Genomic DNA, 16,266 nt, shown 5'->3' with positions numbered 1-16,266 from the left:
TCTACCTAATCCCTATTGTTAATGATGTGATCAGGCATTTCCTTCTCTTAACAATCTAACCATGCCACATTAGTATGCAATAAACATGACATTTTAATTAAAGATTCCAAAATACACCTTTTTAGCAAACTTTTACTTTTGCATGATTCCATTTTTTACTGGCGTCTTTTTACGATGAGCATTACACACGGGTGTAAGCTATGATGCTATTAATGTAATGAAGTAATATTCTTTGTAAAACAAGCAGTTGTATGGATAGATCTCCAATGTAAAGCTATGAAACGCTTAATGAGATGATTTTCTTATGGTATCGGATGTCACCTCATGAAAAAAGTACTTAATATGTCATGTTTTCAAATGGAGAGGCTTTGTTTTCAGGACATGTGTCATTATTTTTTTCCAAAATGGGATGTTTACTGCTTTATATTGCAAGTAACAATTCTAATCAATTCTCAGTGTCATTTTACTTCTATGTTCCTTCACTAGTTGATGCTAGAACTGACATTTACGTAATGAACATGCCACTTAATCTGTTTCGGTTCTGAGTGTAGTTTCTTTCTGCATGAAACCCTCATTCACCAGAAATCAACATCAGTTGCCTCTGTTATTAGGTACTTTTCAAGACCTTTTAACAGTGAAATAGTCTGCTTCAGCTTTACGTGCTTATTTCTCTGCTATTATGATGGTGTAAAACCTGTTTATCTTCATACCGCCAGAGAATTCAGTCAACAACAGAAGATTTGTGGTAAAATCAAAATAAATATATCTTTTATTTAGTTTCCATATGTACAAATTGACAAATACAAGTCCTTAAACAATTCTACAAAGTACAGCAAATTTCTACAAAGTACAAAAATATACACAATGAAAGTGGCATCATCACTTTATTTATGTACAGAAATGTTAAGCTTAAAGAGTATGAACTACAAATACAATTTCAGGTATAATGAATCGGTTTCTAATTCACTCTTTGGGTCAAAAATGTTTGTCAAAATGATCATGTCAATTAACAAGTAAACAACAAATTTGTAATTCACTCATTGGGTCAAAAATTTCTGTCCTAATGAACATGTCAATTAACAAATCAAAAGGTCTGAAATTCACTCATTAGGTTAAAAATTTCTGTCCTAATGAAAATGTCAATTAACAAAACAAAAGGTCTGAAATTCACTCATTAGGTCAAAAATTTCTGTCCTAATGAAAATGTCAATTAACAAAACAAAAGATTTGAAATTCACTCATTAGGTTAAAAATTTCTGTCCTAATGAAAATGTCAATTAACAAAACAAAAGATTTGAAATTCACTCATTAGGTCAAAAATTTCTGTCCTAATGAACATGTCAATTAACAAAACAAAAGGTTATTACTTTGAAATTCACTCATTAGGTTAAAAATTTCTGTCCTAATGAAAATGTCAATTAACAAAACAAAAGGTCTGAAATTCACTCATTAGGTTAAAAATTTCTGTCCTAATGAAAATGTCAATTAACAAAACAAAAGGTTTGAAATTCACTCATTAGGTTAAAAATTTCTGTCCTAATGAAAATGTCAATTAACAAAACAAAGGTCTGAAATTCGCTCATTAGGTTAAAATTTCTGTCCTAATGAAAATGTCAATTAACAAAAAGGTTTGAAATTCACTCATTAGGTTAAAAATTCTGTCCCTATGAACAAGTTAAATAACAAAACAAAAGGTTTGAAATTCACTCATTGGGCTAAAAATTTCTGTCCTAATGAAAATGTCAATTAACAAAACAAAAGGTTTGAAATTCACTCATTAGGTTAAAAATTCTGTCCCTATGAACAAGTTAAGTAACAAAACAAAAGGGTTGAAATTCACTCATTGGGTCAAAAATTTATGCCCCTATGAACAAGTTAAGTAACAAATACCACATAAACAAAAGGTTTATATTTCACTCATTGGGTCAAAAATTTCTGTCCCTATGAACATGTCAAGTAACAGATGCCAAGTAAACAAAATGTTCATAATTCACTCGTTGGGTCATAAATTTCTGTCCCAATGAACAAGTCAAGTAACATATCGTCAGCCTGCTACGCTAAATGCCTAAGTCATTTTTACATATTTCTCATTTGCAATTTTGATTTTCTGAGTAATAAACCAATAATTAATCAAATTTTCAGCCGCATTTTTCATTAACTTGTGGAATACATCGTATTCCACAAGTTAATGGAGAATGCTGCTAGCGTAGCAGGCTGACGATATGCAAAATTAATGAAAATAAATCCTTGCAAATCTTGAAATTGTTCATAGAGATATATTTGTTGGATTAAACTTGGCTGAACAACATCCAAAACAATATTCAATTTTAATCAAACTACGCAAATTAAGGCTGTATTTCAAGCTTTATAACGTCATGCATCGTAACATGGTAACTTTTTTGTGGCATGTCTGATATTTCACGTTTATACACCTTCGCACATTTAAGTTAAATAATTCAAAAAGTATGCACCCTACCCTAGCAAAAGTATATATTTTTAAGAAAGCTTTCATCAAAGAATCCAAAAATAGCATTATTATTACAGTACAGGGCTATACGCAGGGGTAAGTTTGAAAATGTTATGGTTGAACAAAGTGAAAAATTTAGGCAAGCAGCAGTTCTCGAACGAAGTCTCGCCCAATTTTGCGATAACCCAAACATGATCATTAGAATGTTGATTTTATTCATAGATGTTCCAAGTTTCAAGCAACTGGATTTCAGCTTTGTAAAACATGAACAATTTTGAGCAAGTTTAGATTGTTATATAATATTTTCCAACTTGATCTCAAATGACCTTGACCTTATTGCTCATAAAGGCTATTGAATCTATGTTGCAGGTATCATGGCAATTGGACTTAAACTTGGCAAATTAAGACCAATTTTGAAATTGTCATTGTAACAACTTCACCTTAAATGACATTTGACCTCAGTACTTGACCTTCAACATGACATCCATATGATAATTTCCATGGATCTGTTTCAAGTTTCATGGTAATAAGACTTTGCATATGATTGTCAAATGGAAAGAGGTTAAAACTAGGCTTTACAAGAAGACCAACATGGAGGGTGTAGTCTGTGTAGTATCCATCTTCATTCTATTATCATTTCATGTCGAGATATAAATTAGAATATCTCCATATTATCCACCCTAAACCAGCAAAAGTATACACTTTTGGAAAGCTGAAGGTCTAAGCAACCTAACTACCCATATTCTGACACATTAAATGGTTGCCTAGAAGCTGTACAGGGTGATAAAAAAATTGTTTGTCAAATATTACACTGCTAATTTATATATTATGTAATATGAATATGAAAATAAACGATTGTATTTTTGGCTAGAGGAGAGTAAGGTGTATGAGGTTGGGAGAAAATAATTTGCAGTTGTTTGGCAATTTTCATATCTCCAAAATAGATAACTTTTATAAAACAATTAAACACACTTTTTAATATACAAATATTGATTGCTATGAAGGACATAGTTAAAATTATAGGCTAAAGGTGAACTCAAACATCGGGACGCACATGACCAGTCCATAGTTCATTTCCATGACCGGACCATAGTTCATTTTGAGGGCATAGTTAATTCCATGACTGCACTTTCAACCAATCAGATGACAGGAATCTATATATGAGGTATATAAATAAGCATATTAACTCTAACCCGTACAAAAAAGTAAGTGATTGGATTCCTCATCAAATTTACTTCCAGCCAGAAAATGTACCATTTTTGTTTTTAGCACAGAATGAATGAGACTCAATTTGAAAATAACGCAACAAAACCACCAAATAAAATTCTTTTACGAAACTCCCTCATTTTCAAGCCTTTCCACAGAGTCAATCTATCAATGACAACAGACTTATCATGCGCCAATGATACGCAGTGATTAGGCCATCTTAATGTTTAATCTTGATAGTTAGTCTCAAAGCCCTTCCCGTTAAATACGGAATGCGATTTTAATTAATTTATTGTTTTACTTTAATTACAAGAATAGACCACCTTTTCATTTCTGCATGCTAGACTGCTCTGTAGTCCACTTGCCCATTTTGCATACTCTGGCTATTACATTAGGCATAAATGATTTGTATTAATTTGTGTGCAATTGATAGATTTTCACATCTGATCTTTTCAGTCACCATACTCCCCTGTCTGTTAGCTTCCCAAGTGGACTACTGACTTTGGATTGCGGTTAACATTCTTAACACAGGACACTAGTAAAGTTAGGCCAATTTCTGATTGATCACCCTCGTAACACATACACCTCAAAGAAGTGAATTACCAACTGAGCAGAGCTCTGGACCAGGTAATCGGCTGCCAGAGGAGAGTGAAACCTTGAAACACTGTGTAGCAACTAGCATTATAATGTATTAAGTATAGCTTAAGAATTGTGAATGTAACATCTACGTAGATCTTTGTCATTTTGGGTAGAGGATAGTCCAGTTTGTACCATTGATAATCATTCTGGCAGTAGACAAGGCTCATGGCTTACATACCATATATATTTGTTAGCAAATATTCAAATGAGAATTGATTATAGAACGTGTTAAGCTGAATTTATACTCAATCGCCAAGCAATTGTGATAAAACGCTTTTGAAAAGCGATGGGCAATCGTCGCTTTTGCATTTATACTTATCACGGCGATGGCGATTGCAGACGACAATTAAAATGTTCGAAATGTCACAAAATACATTTTTAGAACATCCATTTATGTCAATAATTATTGTTTTGAATTAATTCATCATCGAAAGTTAATAATCGAGAAAGATAAATTAATTAGCAAAATAATAGATCCAGTTGGTTGGAAATGATTGGTTGATGCATTCACGTGTCAAGCAATATCGCTGGGAAGTTGAGATTTCTTCAACTCGCAAAAGCAACATCGTTTTTGCCTCAGCGATTTGAATCGATTGATTGGCTTGACTCTCTGGAAATGTAAGTAAATACTGAGCATGCGTGAGAATCGCTTTTCTGCAAAAGCGATCGAGTATAAATTCAGCTTTAATGTTTGATTTAAAATCAAATAAGTATCACAGAAATCAAAGTTATTTTTCCATTGCTCTGCTACATGTCTACTGCCCAGTTGTGTGTCCTCACATAGGCTGTAGCATTAATTGATGTTCAAATGTTGCTGTTGATATATCTCCTTGTAGGCTCTCTTCAATTTGACCACAGTGGCAGACTTTAAGTATTTTGCTGGAGTAAGTTTAAATCCCCACAGCAACACAGACCTTATGTTCAGACACTCGGTCTTGGGCTGCTTGTGGGCTCCTCCTCCAAGAAACAGTGGCCCACACTTTCCAGACCAGGATACATACCAGGATGCGTAGAACCACTGGATCACAATGATACCTTCCTCCATGTTGACATCAACTACCTGTCCAATCAGGGGACTGGATTTCCAGAAATGGTCAACATATACTGCCACCATATCACCATTCTCAATTGCAGAATACTGGGACAGATTTGTCTCCTCATCTGTCAAATGAAAATAACAATAGCATGAAATTAATCAATATGAAGTTGCAGTCCTTTTACAAATGTTATGATTTTTTAGTCGCAAAAAAACACTTATAACACAAATTCTATTTTTTCCCCCAAATGACCAAGTTTACTACTAAATAACTTTTCTCCTTTGCTATTCAGCAAGTATATCATCAGACAGTATTTAACCTTTAACCTTTGGTGACAAAACTGTGTGTGTATGATTTCATCAGGAGAACTTAAAATCCTAATTCTAAAATTTCAACAATCAAAATACCTTCGTAAGAATTCTCCAACTCGGCCTCATGAATGTTTTCATCCTTTTTGTCAAGTGGATCCCCAGTTACTTCTTCGAGGTGGTCATCTTCATCATGTCCTATGATTGTAAAAGTTATGAATTCTAATTAATTCGTGCAACATAAATGAAGTATTGAAAATAACATAGCTTAATCATCTAACTGTGAGCCACAGCGAGAGCATGAACATGTTATAAACAAAAATATCACAGAAGCACAGATGCTCGTGTGAATTCTAGCGATCTGATTGGTTAAGCGTGAATAGCAAACACAACATTGTGCTGTGTTAGAACTTAGAAGAGTAAGGCAGGGGACTGGTGGTTCATTTTGTATGTCCCCCCCAACAGTCTAGTATAGGTATTAAGAAAACATTGTGCTGTTTTTGAAGAAAAAAGTGCATACTTTTTGGTAAAATTTATTAATGTTCAAATTTTTCATAGCATGCTAGCATCTGGTCATTTTCACGGTAAAGGGTGTAACTTTGGATTTTTAACATTTTAATCCGTAGTGTTCTAATTAAGCCACAGAATTCCATGATTTTTGGCCACATAAGTCATCTAGTTAGCAGCTACCTTGGGTAGCATAATCAGCTTTGGGAGTTACTGCGTTCAGTTTTAGCAGGCTTAAATGTACTTAATATTGCCATTTTGAAAAACTATAAAAAACAGTAACATTTTTGTAAAACCCTGTGTTTTCTTCAGTTAGTTCATGGATGATTTTTCTTATCCTGAAAGTACAGTCATATGTTCAGTAAACACTGCCACATTAGATTTAATTGTGAACAGCCCTGTATTTTTGAGAACCGGACTTCGATATTTGTCGTTTCGGAGGCTTCATTTTCCGTTAACAATTGTTAACAAACTTTGTGGGTGTAGCTTTGGTTCATAATTCTTGGTTATTTCTTCACTTCTTCTTGATTCATAACAGTTGTTATCTTAACTTGAAATGGGTAACAAAAATTAGTTGATTTGCAAGCTTTTAAAATTTTTATAAAATCTTGACTTCAAAGAGCCATATTTCCGTTAACTTTTTTGAAGCCTCTGAAACAAACTGTTCAGCAAGCTTGTGCAAATATAAATAAAAGAGCTCATCAAATCTATTTATCAAAATGTAGCAAAGTAGATCCTCAAGTCACATGTTTTTAAATCGTGGAGATATACATCACCGTTTGAAAATGGGACCCAATACAAACTTTCCGTTAACAATTGAAGCCTCCGAAACAAATGAAGCCTCCGAAACAACAATAAGATTAATTATCATCTATGCATATCTAAATTGGTGTGTTTCATACTGATATCTGCATTGTAATTATTACTTGATATGTGCAGAATGTCATAAATTTAAAAAAATTGACATTATGGTTAATGTTTGAAAAATATACTGATATCCAAAAAAGCCTGTTTCGGAGGCTTCACATGCAAAAAACACCATACTTAACAAATGGGTGAAAAAATTAACATGTGATAAATCTACAATATCTGCCGCATAGAATCATTGATTCAATATACACAAGAAAATAACAGCTTAGATGATCCCAACACTGTTGTTTTCAAAAAAACTACTTCTGCAATGTTTAACAATTGTTAACATGAAGCCTCCGAAACAAAAAAAATGACTTGCTGTGATAATTTAATTTTTGTCACAACTGAAATTCAATACTTAGAAGCAAAGCATGAAAATTGGTAATTGTGATATTTTTACCTATTTTTTTATGTCAACTTGTAGTGGTTAGCCAAATATTTTACTTTTATGATCACCTGTGTTGTTAACTGAAGCCTCCGAAACACAAATCGCTTGAATTGCCAATTCTAAAAAATAACTCCAATTTCTGTGAAACTTGGCTGGGAGGTTCCTTTCATCAAGTAGTATTTGTACATGAAGTTAGACATTCAAATTATTTTAGGAACCCAATTAAAACTTAAAAAATATGTTTAAGGTTTGGACATTTCCATTGTAAATGACACTTGATGTTAAAAATTTTCAAAACTGCAATTACAAACATAGCAAAACATGGTATAAAATTTAACTTATATCTGTTGACTTACTTTGGAATGGGATTTCACATGTATTCCAGCTTTCATGTCATAATTTTCTGAGGTTATGTAAAATACATTTTTCTTAGATTTTAACCAAAATGTTATGGAAATGTCAATTTTTTATTAGAAATCAAAAGGTTTAAGTCTTGAAACATTATTTTACTGGAATTTAAGTTGCTTCTATGCATGATTTCAGTAAACAGAAACATATTTAAGTGGTTTGAAATTTTGACCCAAAAAATCAAAAGTTACACCCTTTACTGTGAAAATGACCATCTACCACAGGCTGTCCGTTACTCCCACCGTAAAAGAAGCAGCCTGTGGAAGAGGACATAATTTGACGCTTCTGATTGCCTATTTAATTCAGATGATGTAGCGGACTTGTGTGTCGTTATCACTTGGTGTTTTAGGACATTTGTCTGTTTGGAAGGGCAACCTTGTAAACACTATGCTAGAAAGGGGTACAGACAGTTGTAGTTTTTTACATATATAAGTACCTGGATCAAACATATGTCTTGATTGATGTTGTGACTTGCTGCTTTTTCCTTGTGATCCAATAGTCATCTATAAGAGATTGGGAGTAAAAACAATGAAAACAATGAATACTGTGTGTACGACCACACAATAAGGTGATTACTGAAAGTAGAATTGAATTTTGGAATCACTCATTTAAAACATTGTATTTCACATCTTGACTCAACATTTGACCACTAAATTCAAGAGACCGTGTTACATCTGAGATCCAGCCTTGATTATTATAGGACTCAAGTGAAAGCAATCTAAACAAGAAGAGTTCTCAAAAAGGACAAAGTTCCGCTGATGGCCTACTGGTAAAACAAAATAAATTTCTTGACTCATTGTGTGGATTTCAATAATTTTGTAATGTGATATGCATTACTCCAGCGCTAGGCCAGTCCTATGCACTGTCACTGTGCCAGGGGTCAGTCTTCATACTTCCCTGTGGGGTATATATAAGATTTATACATGTAAATGTGTAGACACATCACTTTTGCACTTCTTTTCTTTAATATTCAACATATTTTCACCGTTAAAACAGGAAACTTCGTATCTAACCTATATATCTATTTTACTTTCACTAAGCTTTGGATACATTTAAACCACCAGAAGTAACATTTTTGATGAAAGTCAATATTATACCCAGTATAATGTATGTATGCCTACTAATAAGAATCCAGGTGTTGAGCTAGGGCAAGTACGTAGATCATTTAACCAAAGTTTTCTGTGCAAACAGCATTATAAATCATAGATTGTTTATAAATTTAAGCAAAGTTACAAAGTTTACATTGAAACAAATGCTTGTTGTCTCTGGATATTCAGAATATTGTATTGCTGTCATTGCTTTGGGACTTGGGTCACAACACAGATAAGAGTCAAAGAACTGAGAACTCGGCCATTGTGATGTCAAACAGCAGGACCAATGAGATGCCTTGTTACATACTAAACAGGAGGTAAATATCACTGCTACATCTCCTGGCCTCCATGCACTTTCATGACTATTAAACCAAGCAAATATTTGACAGCATGTGTACAAGAGACAGCATTTTACTAATACCAGTTTCTTTCTCACACATATAATCCACACTCCAAGCAAGTTTTACTAACAGCGGATATGCTAAGAACTGGTACTGGGTGTTTTGATCACCCTAGGCATATAGTTCCTGCCGAACAAAAACTTCTAATTAAATCAAGAATTCAATAATCTTTCTAAACCAACAGCACCAATAACACAGGCAATGGATTGCATGATTTCGTGATCAGTTATCTACAAAAACTTACTGGTTGCATTGGTTTGTTAAGTTTCCTCCAAATGGGCTCCATGCTTTCAGGCAGGGCATCATCAACACCTGTTGGCTGCAGAGCACCATCTTGGGAACCGGCTGCTGCTGCAATGGTCATAAGTGGCCAGTGGGTACTTGCTGCTGGTGGCTATATTAAACAAATTAATAAACACAATTGTGTGTTAGAATATGTTGAGCCTCGCATACTTTTAAATACTTAATAATCACATTGAACCGAACATTGGTGTACATGTAAGTCTAAATTTTAGATTGAAATGCTACTACAAACCGATAATACTATAACAAAGTGTGATAGTATACAAATATTAACGGTCTATGAGTTTGATGGTCGAAATATAATCACAAGGTGAAAGATGGACTGCTCCAAGTGGAATGGAACAATACATCTTTCACCGAGTGATTATATTTCGACCATGACACGAATTTAAGACAGATAATATTTCGAGGGCTTAGAGCCAGAAGCAGCTAAATCACACCAATTTGTAGGCCCTATTCAACTGAACGTAACTTTTTATTTTGTATGTGTATATCATGTATAGGAAAGTATACATTTTAGGAAGTCTACATTACAAGGTTCTCATATGTGGCAAAAACAACATCAATATTCAGGGTGGGTAAAATGTACAAGGTGTAACATAATATATAAATTTTAAACAAATGTACCTGGTAATTTAATAAACACTGGTATTTTTCCCCAATGATAACTAAAAACAGATACTGATCTAGAAGGATGTAACCATGGCCTTTTAGTTTAAAAAAAGTCTGGTGGCTGATTTCATTGTGGTTAGAGCATACAGGGTGGTCAAAATTGTGTATTTTTACCAAGTGAAAAATAAGCTTTCAAGCTATACATATGTATCCCTTATCTGATGTTTGATCATTTACCATAGATAAGTTTTTTAAAAATCACATAATTGCTTGAATTTCCTTCTGCTAGTACTAGTAGTAGAATACAGGGTGGTCTAAGCGGAGATGATTTTTGTTATGTGATGACCAAAAAATCAATCTTCTTCATAATACATAGGGTTTTGTTGTGTGGTGACAAACAACACATACCGTGTATATATATTAATCTTGTATTTCTTGTTTAATATTAATAATTTCTGTTCTATTTGGTTATCAATGTTTCAAAACGTAGAAAGGAAGTATGAACAAGGTAGGCCCTACACAAAAAAACCCACAGAAAATGGGTCAAAATGTACTTTTAAACAGTCAATTAATCAATTAATAGGTTGCATAAGATTCAAAACTGTATATATCAATTACATGAAATAGATCTAGTATCAAGAATACTGCATGTATACACGTATGAAATTTGTGGTTCATGCTACTAAATACGGTACAGCATTTCAAAGTTTCTTCCTTTTTTTTTTTTTGTGCGTAATTCCTATGAGTGTGCGACGTCCTCCCATGCGACATGCCGACGTCCTCCGATCCCCGCAACACACTCAGACATTTTGACCCCCAATTCGCTTGTTACTTCTTTACGGGATGTAATTCTGTAATTGAGCTATTGAACCATATAAAACCTATTCACTAGTAACAAATCCCCCATATTTGATAGCCCAGTTCATGACATGCGACCATTTCACTTCACTATGGACGAATAGCGCCACCTATAGTGTGTGATGTGAGCTTGCCTATCATAATATGGTCAGAATTTGTACTTCAGCGCCTGTGTTTCCAGTTAAAAGTAAGCAAATTATCTTGCGAAGATACATAAATGTTAGCCAAGCTATTAGTCAAATTTGACAATTTAAAAAATTGTTTTAGAGTGTCAAAAAACAGTTGACGGATCTCTGACTTGGGCCGGTATGACTCCCCAGTCTACATTGTACCTTAATATGATCCACACAGTAACTATCGTGTCGTCATGGACAGTAATTTAGTAAGGTAGATTTGTCAGTCCAGACCGTATGCTTCTGCAAAACAGGCACAGGCTGCACATGCAGGCACAGCCATTTAGCCCCAGGATTTAGCACACTGACTAATCTAGGCTAGCTCACATCATACACTATAGGTGGCGCTATTCGTCCATAGGGAAGTGGAATGTGCATGTACGGTCCAAAAATGGCTTTACTGTGGGGCTCAATGGAGAAAATCACAAAACATTAATTTTGACAACCAAAACCTAAGTGATGTTGACTTATGTTGGTACTGGCATGATACTGGATTCATAAACTATCACATAGTGATGCAATCCATGTTCCACCAAGTCGACACTCGATTTAGCTCAAAAGCAATTTGTGTGTAAATCAATACCATCCAAAACAGCTTTCTTACAGTAAAGAATAGGAGGTCATCTGGGGTCACATACAGTAGTGTGCATTGTACATGTGCCTGCTGTCACAATTTCACTCACAAAATTTTGGGCACTTTGATGGCACTATTTTTGTCTGTAACTTCAAAAGTATATGCAGTAGAAACATGATTGACCCCTTATTGTTTACGTAATTTAATTCTCTTTCAAATGAAAGAACTTTCAGCTAAAAATATTGAACTTCAAAATTTTATGAACATCCCTAACTAATCATGCGTGTGATTCAGTTTTCTGCAAGCGATTGAGTGTGCAATTTAGAAATGACCGACGATTGTGTTCTCAACTCAAGCACAATATGGGTTTCATTATGAATATTTTTAGCGACCAAATGGACACCATGCAGTTCAATGCATTGCCATTGAACTGGAGTGCTCAACTCTTACTGCAGGGCAGGGGATGTATCGTTCTTTCCTTTCAAGCATCGAGCTATCATGCTATTTGTACCAGTCTTTCAATGTAAAGCACCTCGATCTGGCATTTAGTAAAAGTAAAAACGGTTACTATAATATCAATTATCATCATGATCATGGCCAGAGTTCTAGCAAGTAGCATGTCTAGGCTAGGGCTAGCTCCAACAATACACCCATCGAATGTGTGTCATCGGCCCGGTCATCGGCCCTCAGTGTGAGTGTAGGAACCCATGGATTCGATCCATGTACTCCAACAACATGGTCATAATTACCTGTATGCTAGGTGAATTCAAATTTGCCATCAAACTGCAGCATTTTATATATCAAATTAAATCCCTTGAGTAAACAAAGCCAAAACTGAAAACCTTTTTTTCATAGCACTTTCCGTAACAAAGTTACATCTTGTCAAACATGCAAAGATTGACTTTCATCAAACAATGTCAAAAGATTCAGCTAGCAAAATTCCCCAAAACGGCATTTCGGGGTGTTTCTAGATCTTAGTCTCATTATATGATAGCTGCTTTTTTTAATGGAACTGCTATCAAAATCCCTCTAAAATTCCATGTGCGAGTGACTTATCACCATAAAAAATCATATATTTGGGTCAAGTGAAGTATAGAAAACATATTTATGTAGGTTTCTTTCTTCGGCCAGTTGTTTTAAATTTCTATGTAAAAATGCACTGACATTGTCGGCAAATTTGGCTGACTAGCAAGTGTGTTTGCCTGGCCCTGGCATACCTATAAGAGGGCGCACCACCAAATCACTCCACGATTTATGTACCAGTGAAATTTGGTTAAAATAGTCCACCACTTATTTGAGCTTGTTGCGGCTTTATTTTCTGAACGTATAGTCAAATCTTGCCCATTTTCAGCTCATTTGCTTCCGACAAGTGTATACATGACCAAATTTGAGAAAAATTCCCAAAATTTTATTTCAGAGTTGAAGTTCTGGCGCGAATTTGAACAACGTCCGGTTTCCAAAATTGAGTGATTTTTAGGGTTGAATTTGCACAATTTTTCTTTGCGGCAAAATAACAAAAAAAGTCGGTGGTTAGCAATTCCATTAACAGAATAATATTCTACATATGATCAGCTTTAATTTGATACCAAGCTTTATAGTTGAAATACGTAATACAAGTGCCAAAACGAGATCCAAATGTAGGCCTTTTACCGTGTATTTCAATGGGCGCGTTTATTGGTGCGTTCCCATAATTAGCCCCAAACATCATGGGCCCTGTCCCTTCCTCATTGCTTGAGAACTCTAGCTTCGAATTTGCACACGCTTACGCATTCGATGCTAGAGTACTTTCCTATGGTTTTTCGGTCGGACAGCGGTTCAATTTTTTACACCGGAGGTTATTTATTCTGTTAATGTTGAAATTTGAATGAAAGTTATTTTGATGAGTCAACTGTATCTTTTGAGCAAGATTTGCGTATTTTGGACAGTCTAAAATTTTGTTGAAGTGTAATTTTAGCAACATTTTTGATGCAATCGCCTGTCGTGATCGGCTGTGTTTACTTCTGACCTTCCATTGCTTTACACGGTGTCATGCTTCAGCGAATCCGACTAGATTTAGAATGCAAAGGTCTCTAGCCTAGAATGTGAAGCTATCGGTGAGCAAATTCTTGGCTAGAGTTCTCGAGCAACTTCCTCACTACGTACGGAGAATGACAGTGGAAATCGTTGTGACGGAGGTGTACCTCATGAGACGAATTTAGGTATATTCGTCTCAGAGTACCTCGGGCTAGGTCATAATGGTGTGAATGATAAGAATCATAAGCTTACCTTTTAAGTTTTATGCAACCGACATCGGACATGACCGATTTCGGGAGTGGAATAACCTCAGAGCATGAGAGAAAACAATCCAAGCTCCAACCAAGTAACCAAGCATTCAAAGCACACCAACAGGCCGGGCCAGTAACCACGCTTAACCCCGCACAAGCTTGGCTGTCATACCCAGAGTTTCTGGGTCCTGACAATATCAGAGTTGAAGTTGAACTTGAAGGAATATGTTTATGCTATTGGTCCGGGTTTACGGCGGCGCCAGCACCATCATGGCACCATCCCCGAGCACCAGTGTAATCTCACAAGGTTGACATCACTAAACACCATATCATTGACATACAATTCCTGATATGTTAGCCTTCAATACTACCGTTCTTTACAAATTGGTAAAAATATTTTTTTCTGTTGCGTTGAAAAATATATTTTCACTAAAACCATAACAGACTCCCCAAGTTAGTAAAATATTTTTTTCGGTGGCGCAGAAAAATATATTTTCACTAAAACCATAACAGACTCCCCAAGTTAGTAAAAATATATTTTTCTGCGCGCCGATATATTTTCACCATTTAGTATGATAAAAAGGTCAAAATATATTTTTTACTGCCCACCAAAAATATATTTTCACTACTAAGTATGGTAAAAAGGTAAGAAAATATTTTTCCTGTCCATCAAAAATATATTTTTACTATAAAATAATGATAAAAAGGTAAGAAAATATTTTAAACTCTCCACCAAAATAATATTTTCACTATTTAGTATGATAAAAAGGTCAAAATATATTTTTGCTGCCCACCAAAAATATATTTTCACTATTTCGTATGATAAAAAGGTAAAAATATATATTTCCTGCCCACCAAAAAATATTTTCACTATTAAATATGATAAAAAGGTAAGAAAATATTTTAAACTCACCACCAAAATAATATTTTCACCATTTAGTATGATAAAAGGTCAAAATATATTTTTACTGCCCACAAAAATATATTTTCACTATTAAGTATGATAAAAGGTCAAAATATATTTTTTGCTGCCCACCAAAATATATTTTCAATAATAAGTGTGATGATAAAAGGTAAAAATATATTTTACTGCCCACCAAAAATATATTTTTACTATTTAGTATGATCAAAATGGTCAAAATATATTTTTACTGCCCACTAAAAAATATATTTTCACTAATAAGTGTGATAAAAAGGTAAAAATATATTTTACTGCCCACCAAAAATATATTTTTACTATTTAGTATGATAAAAGGTAAAAATATATTTTTTGCTGCCCACCAAAAATATATTTATACCATTTAGTGTGATAAAAAGGTCAAAATATATTTTTTAATGCCACCAAAAATATATTTTCACTAATAAGTGTGATAAAAAGGTAAAAATATATTTTACTGCCCACCAAAAATATATTTTTACTATTTAGTGTGATAAAAGGTGAAAATATATTTTAATGCCCACCAAAAATATATTTTTACTATTTAGTATGATAAAATAGTGAAAATATATTTTTTTTTTTTTTTTAAAAATATATTTTTACTATTTAGTATGATAAAAGGTAAAAATATATTTTTGCTGCCCACCAAAAATATATTTATACTATTAGTGTGATAAAAAGGTCAAAATATATTTTTTTCTGCCCACCAAAAATATATTTTCACTATTTAGTATGATAAAAAGGTCAAAATATATTTTTCACTGTCACAAAAAATAAATATTTTTACTATGACCCTTCCGGGGCGTCGTATATACCGGCCCCATACTGGAAAAGAGTTTCGTCCCGAAATTTGGGAAAATGAGGGGAAATTGAGGGAAGTTAAGGGAAATTGAAGAAAATTAAGGGAAATTGGGATTTCTTTTGAAGAGAATGAAGGAAATTACGAAGCCCCGGAAGGGTCATAGTAAAATATTTATTTTTGTGACAGTGAAAATATATTTTGACCTTTTATCATACTAAATAGTGAAAATATATTTTTGGTAGCAAAAAATATATTTTCACTATTTTATCATACTAAATAGTAAAAATATATTTTTGGTAAGCAGTAAAAATATATTTTGACCTTTTATCACACTTATTAGTGAAAATATATTTTTGGTGGGCAGCAAAAAAATATATTT

The 16,266-nt window shown here is 33.9% G+C and overlaps 1 protein-coding gene across 1 annotated transcript; it reads right to left on the bottom strand.

Moving 5' to 3' along the window:
• Positions 1 to 1,382: 1,382 nt before the first annotated feature.
• Positions 1,383 to 14,420, bottom strand: LOC140171748 (uncharacterized). Its single transcript, XM_072195066.1, has 5 exons — positions 14,150 to 14,420; positions 9,609 to 9,758; positions 8,309 to 8,375; positions 5,757 to 5,855; positions 1,383 to 5,473 (listed from the first exon to the last, which is right to left on the bottom strand). Exons 2-5 carry the CDS (start codon positions 9,726 to 9,728, stop codon positions 5,106 to 5,108), a joined length of 654 nt encoding a protein of 217 aa, XP_072051167.1. The 5' UTR covers positions 9,729 to 9,758; positions 14,150 to 14,420; the 3' UTR covers positions 1,383 to 5,105.
• Between the last annotated feature and the right edge of the window lie 1,846 nt (positions 14,421 to 16,266).

Source organism: Amphiura filiformis, chromosome 15, assembly GCF_039555335.1.
Source record: "Amphiura filiformis chromosome 15, Afil_fr2py, whole genome shotgun sequence".
In the NCBI taxonomy this organism is placed as follows: domain Eukaryota; kingdom Metazoa; phylum Echinodermata; class Ophiuroidea; order Amphilepidida; family Amphiuridae; genus Amphiura; species Amphiura filiformis.
Note: the sequence above shows the minus strand (reverse complement) of the source record. Positions and strands in the feature narration are given on the sequence as shown.

Coding starts and splice junctions, on each gene's coding strand:
- LOC140171748 (XM_072195066.1), bottom strand. CDS start 9,728: ATGACCATTGCAGCAGCAGCCGGTTCCCAAGATGGTGCTCTGCAGCCA. Junction 8,376..9,608: donor TTAACAAACCAATGCAACCA/GTAAGTTTTTGT, acceptor AATCTCTTATAG/ATGACTATTGGATCACAAGG. Junction 5,474..5,756: donor GTTGGAGAATTCTTACGAAG/GTATTTTGATTG, acceptor TTCATTTGACAG/ATGAGGAGACAAATCTGTCC.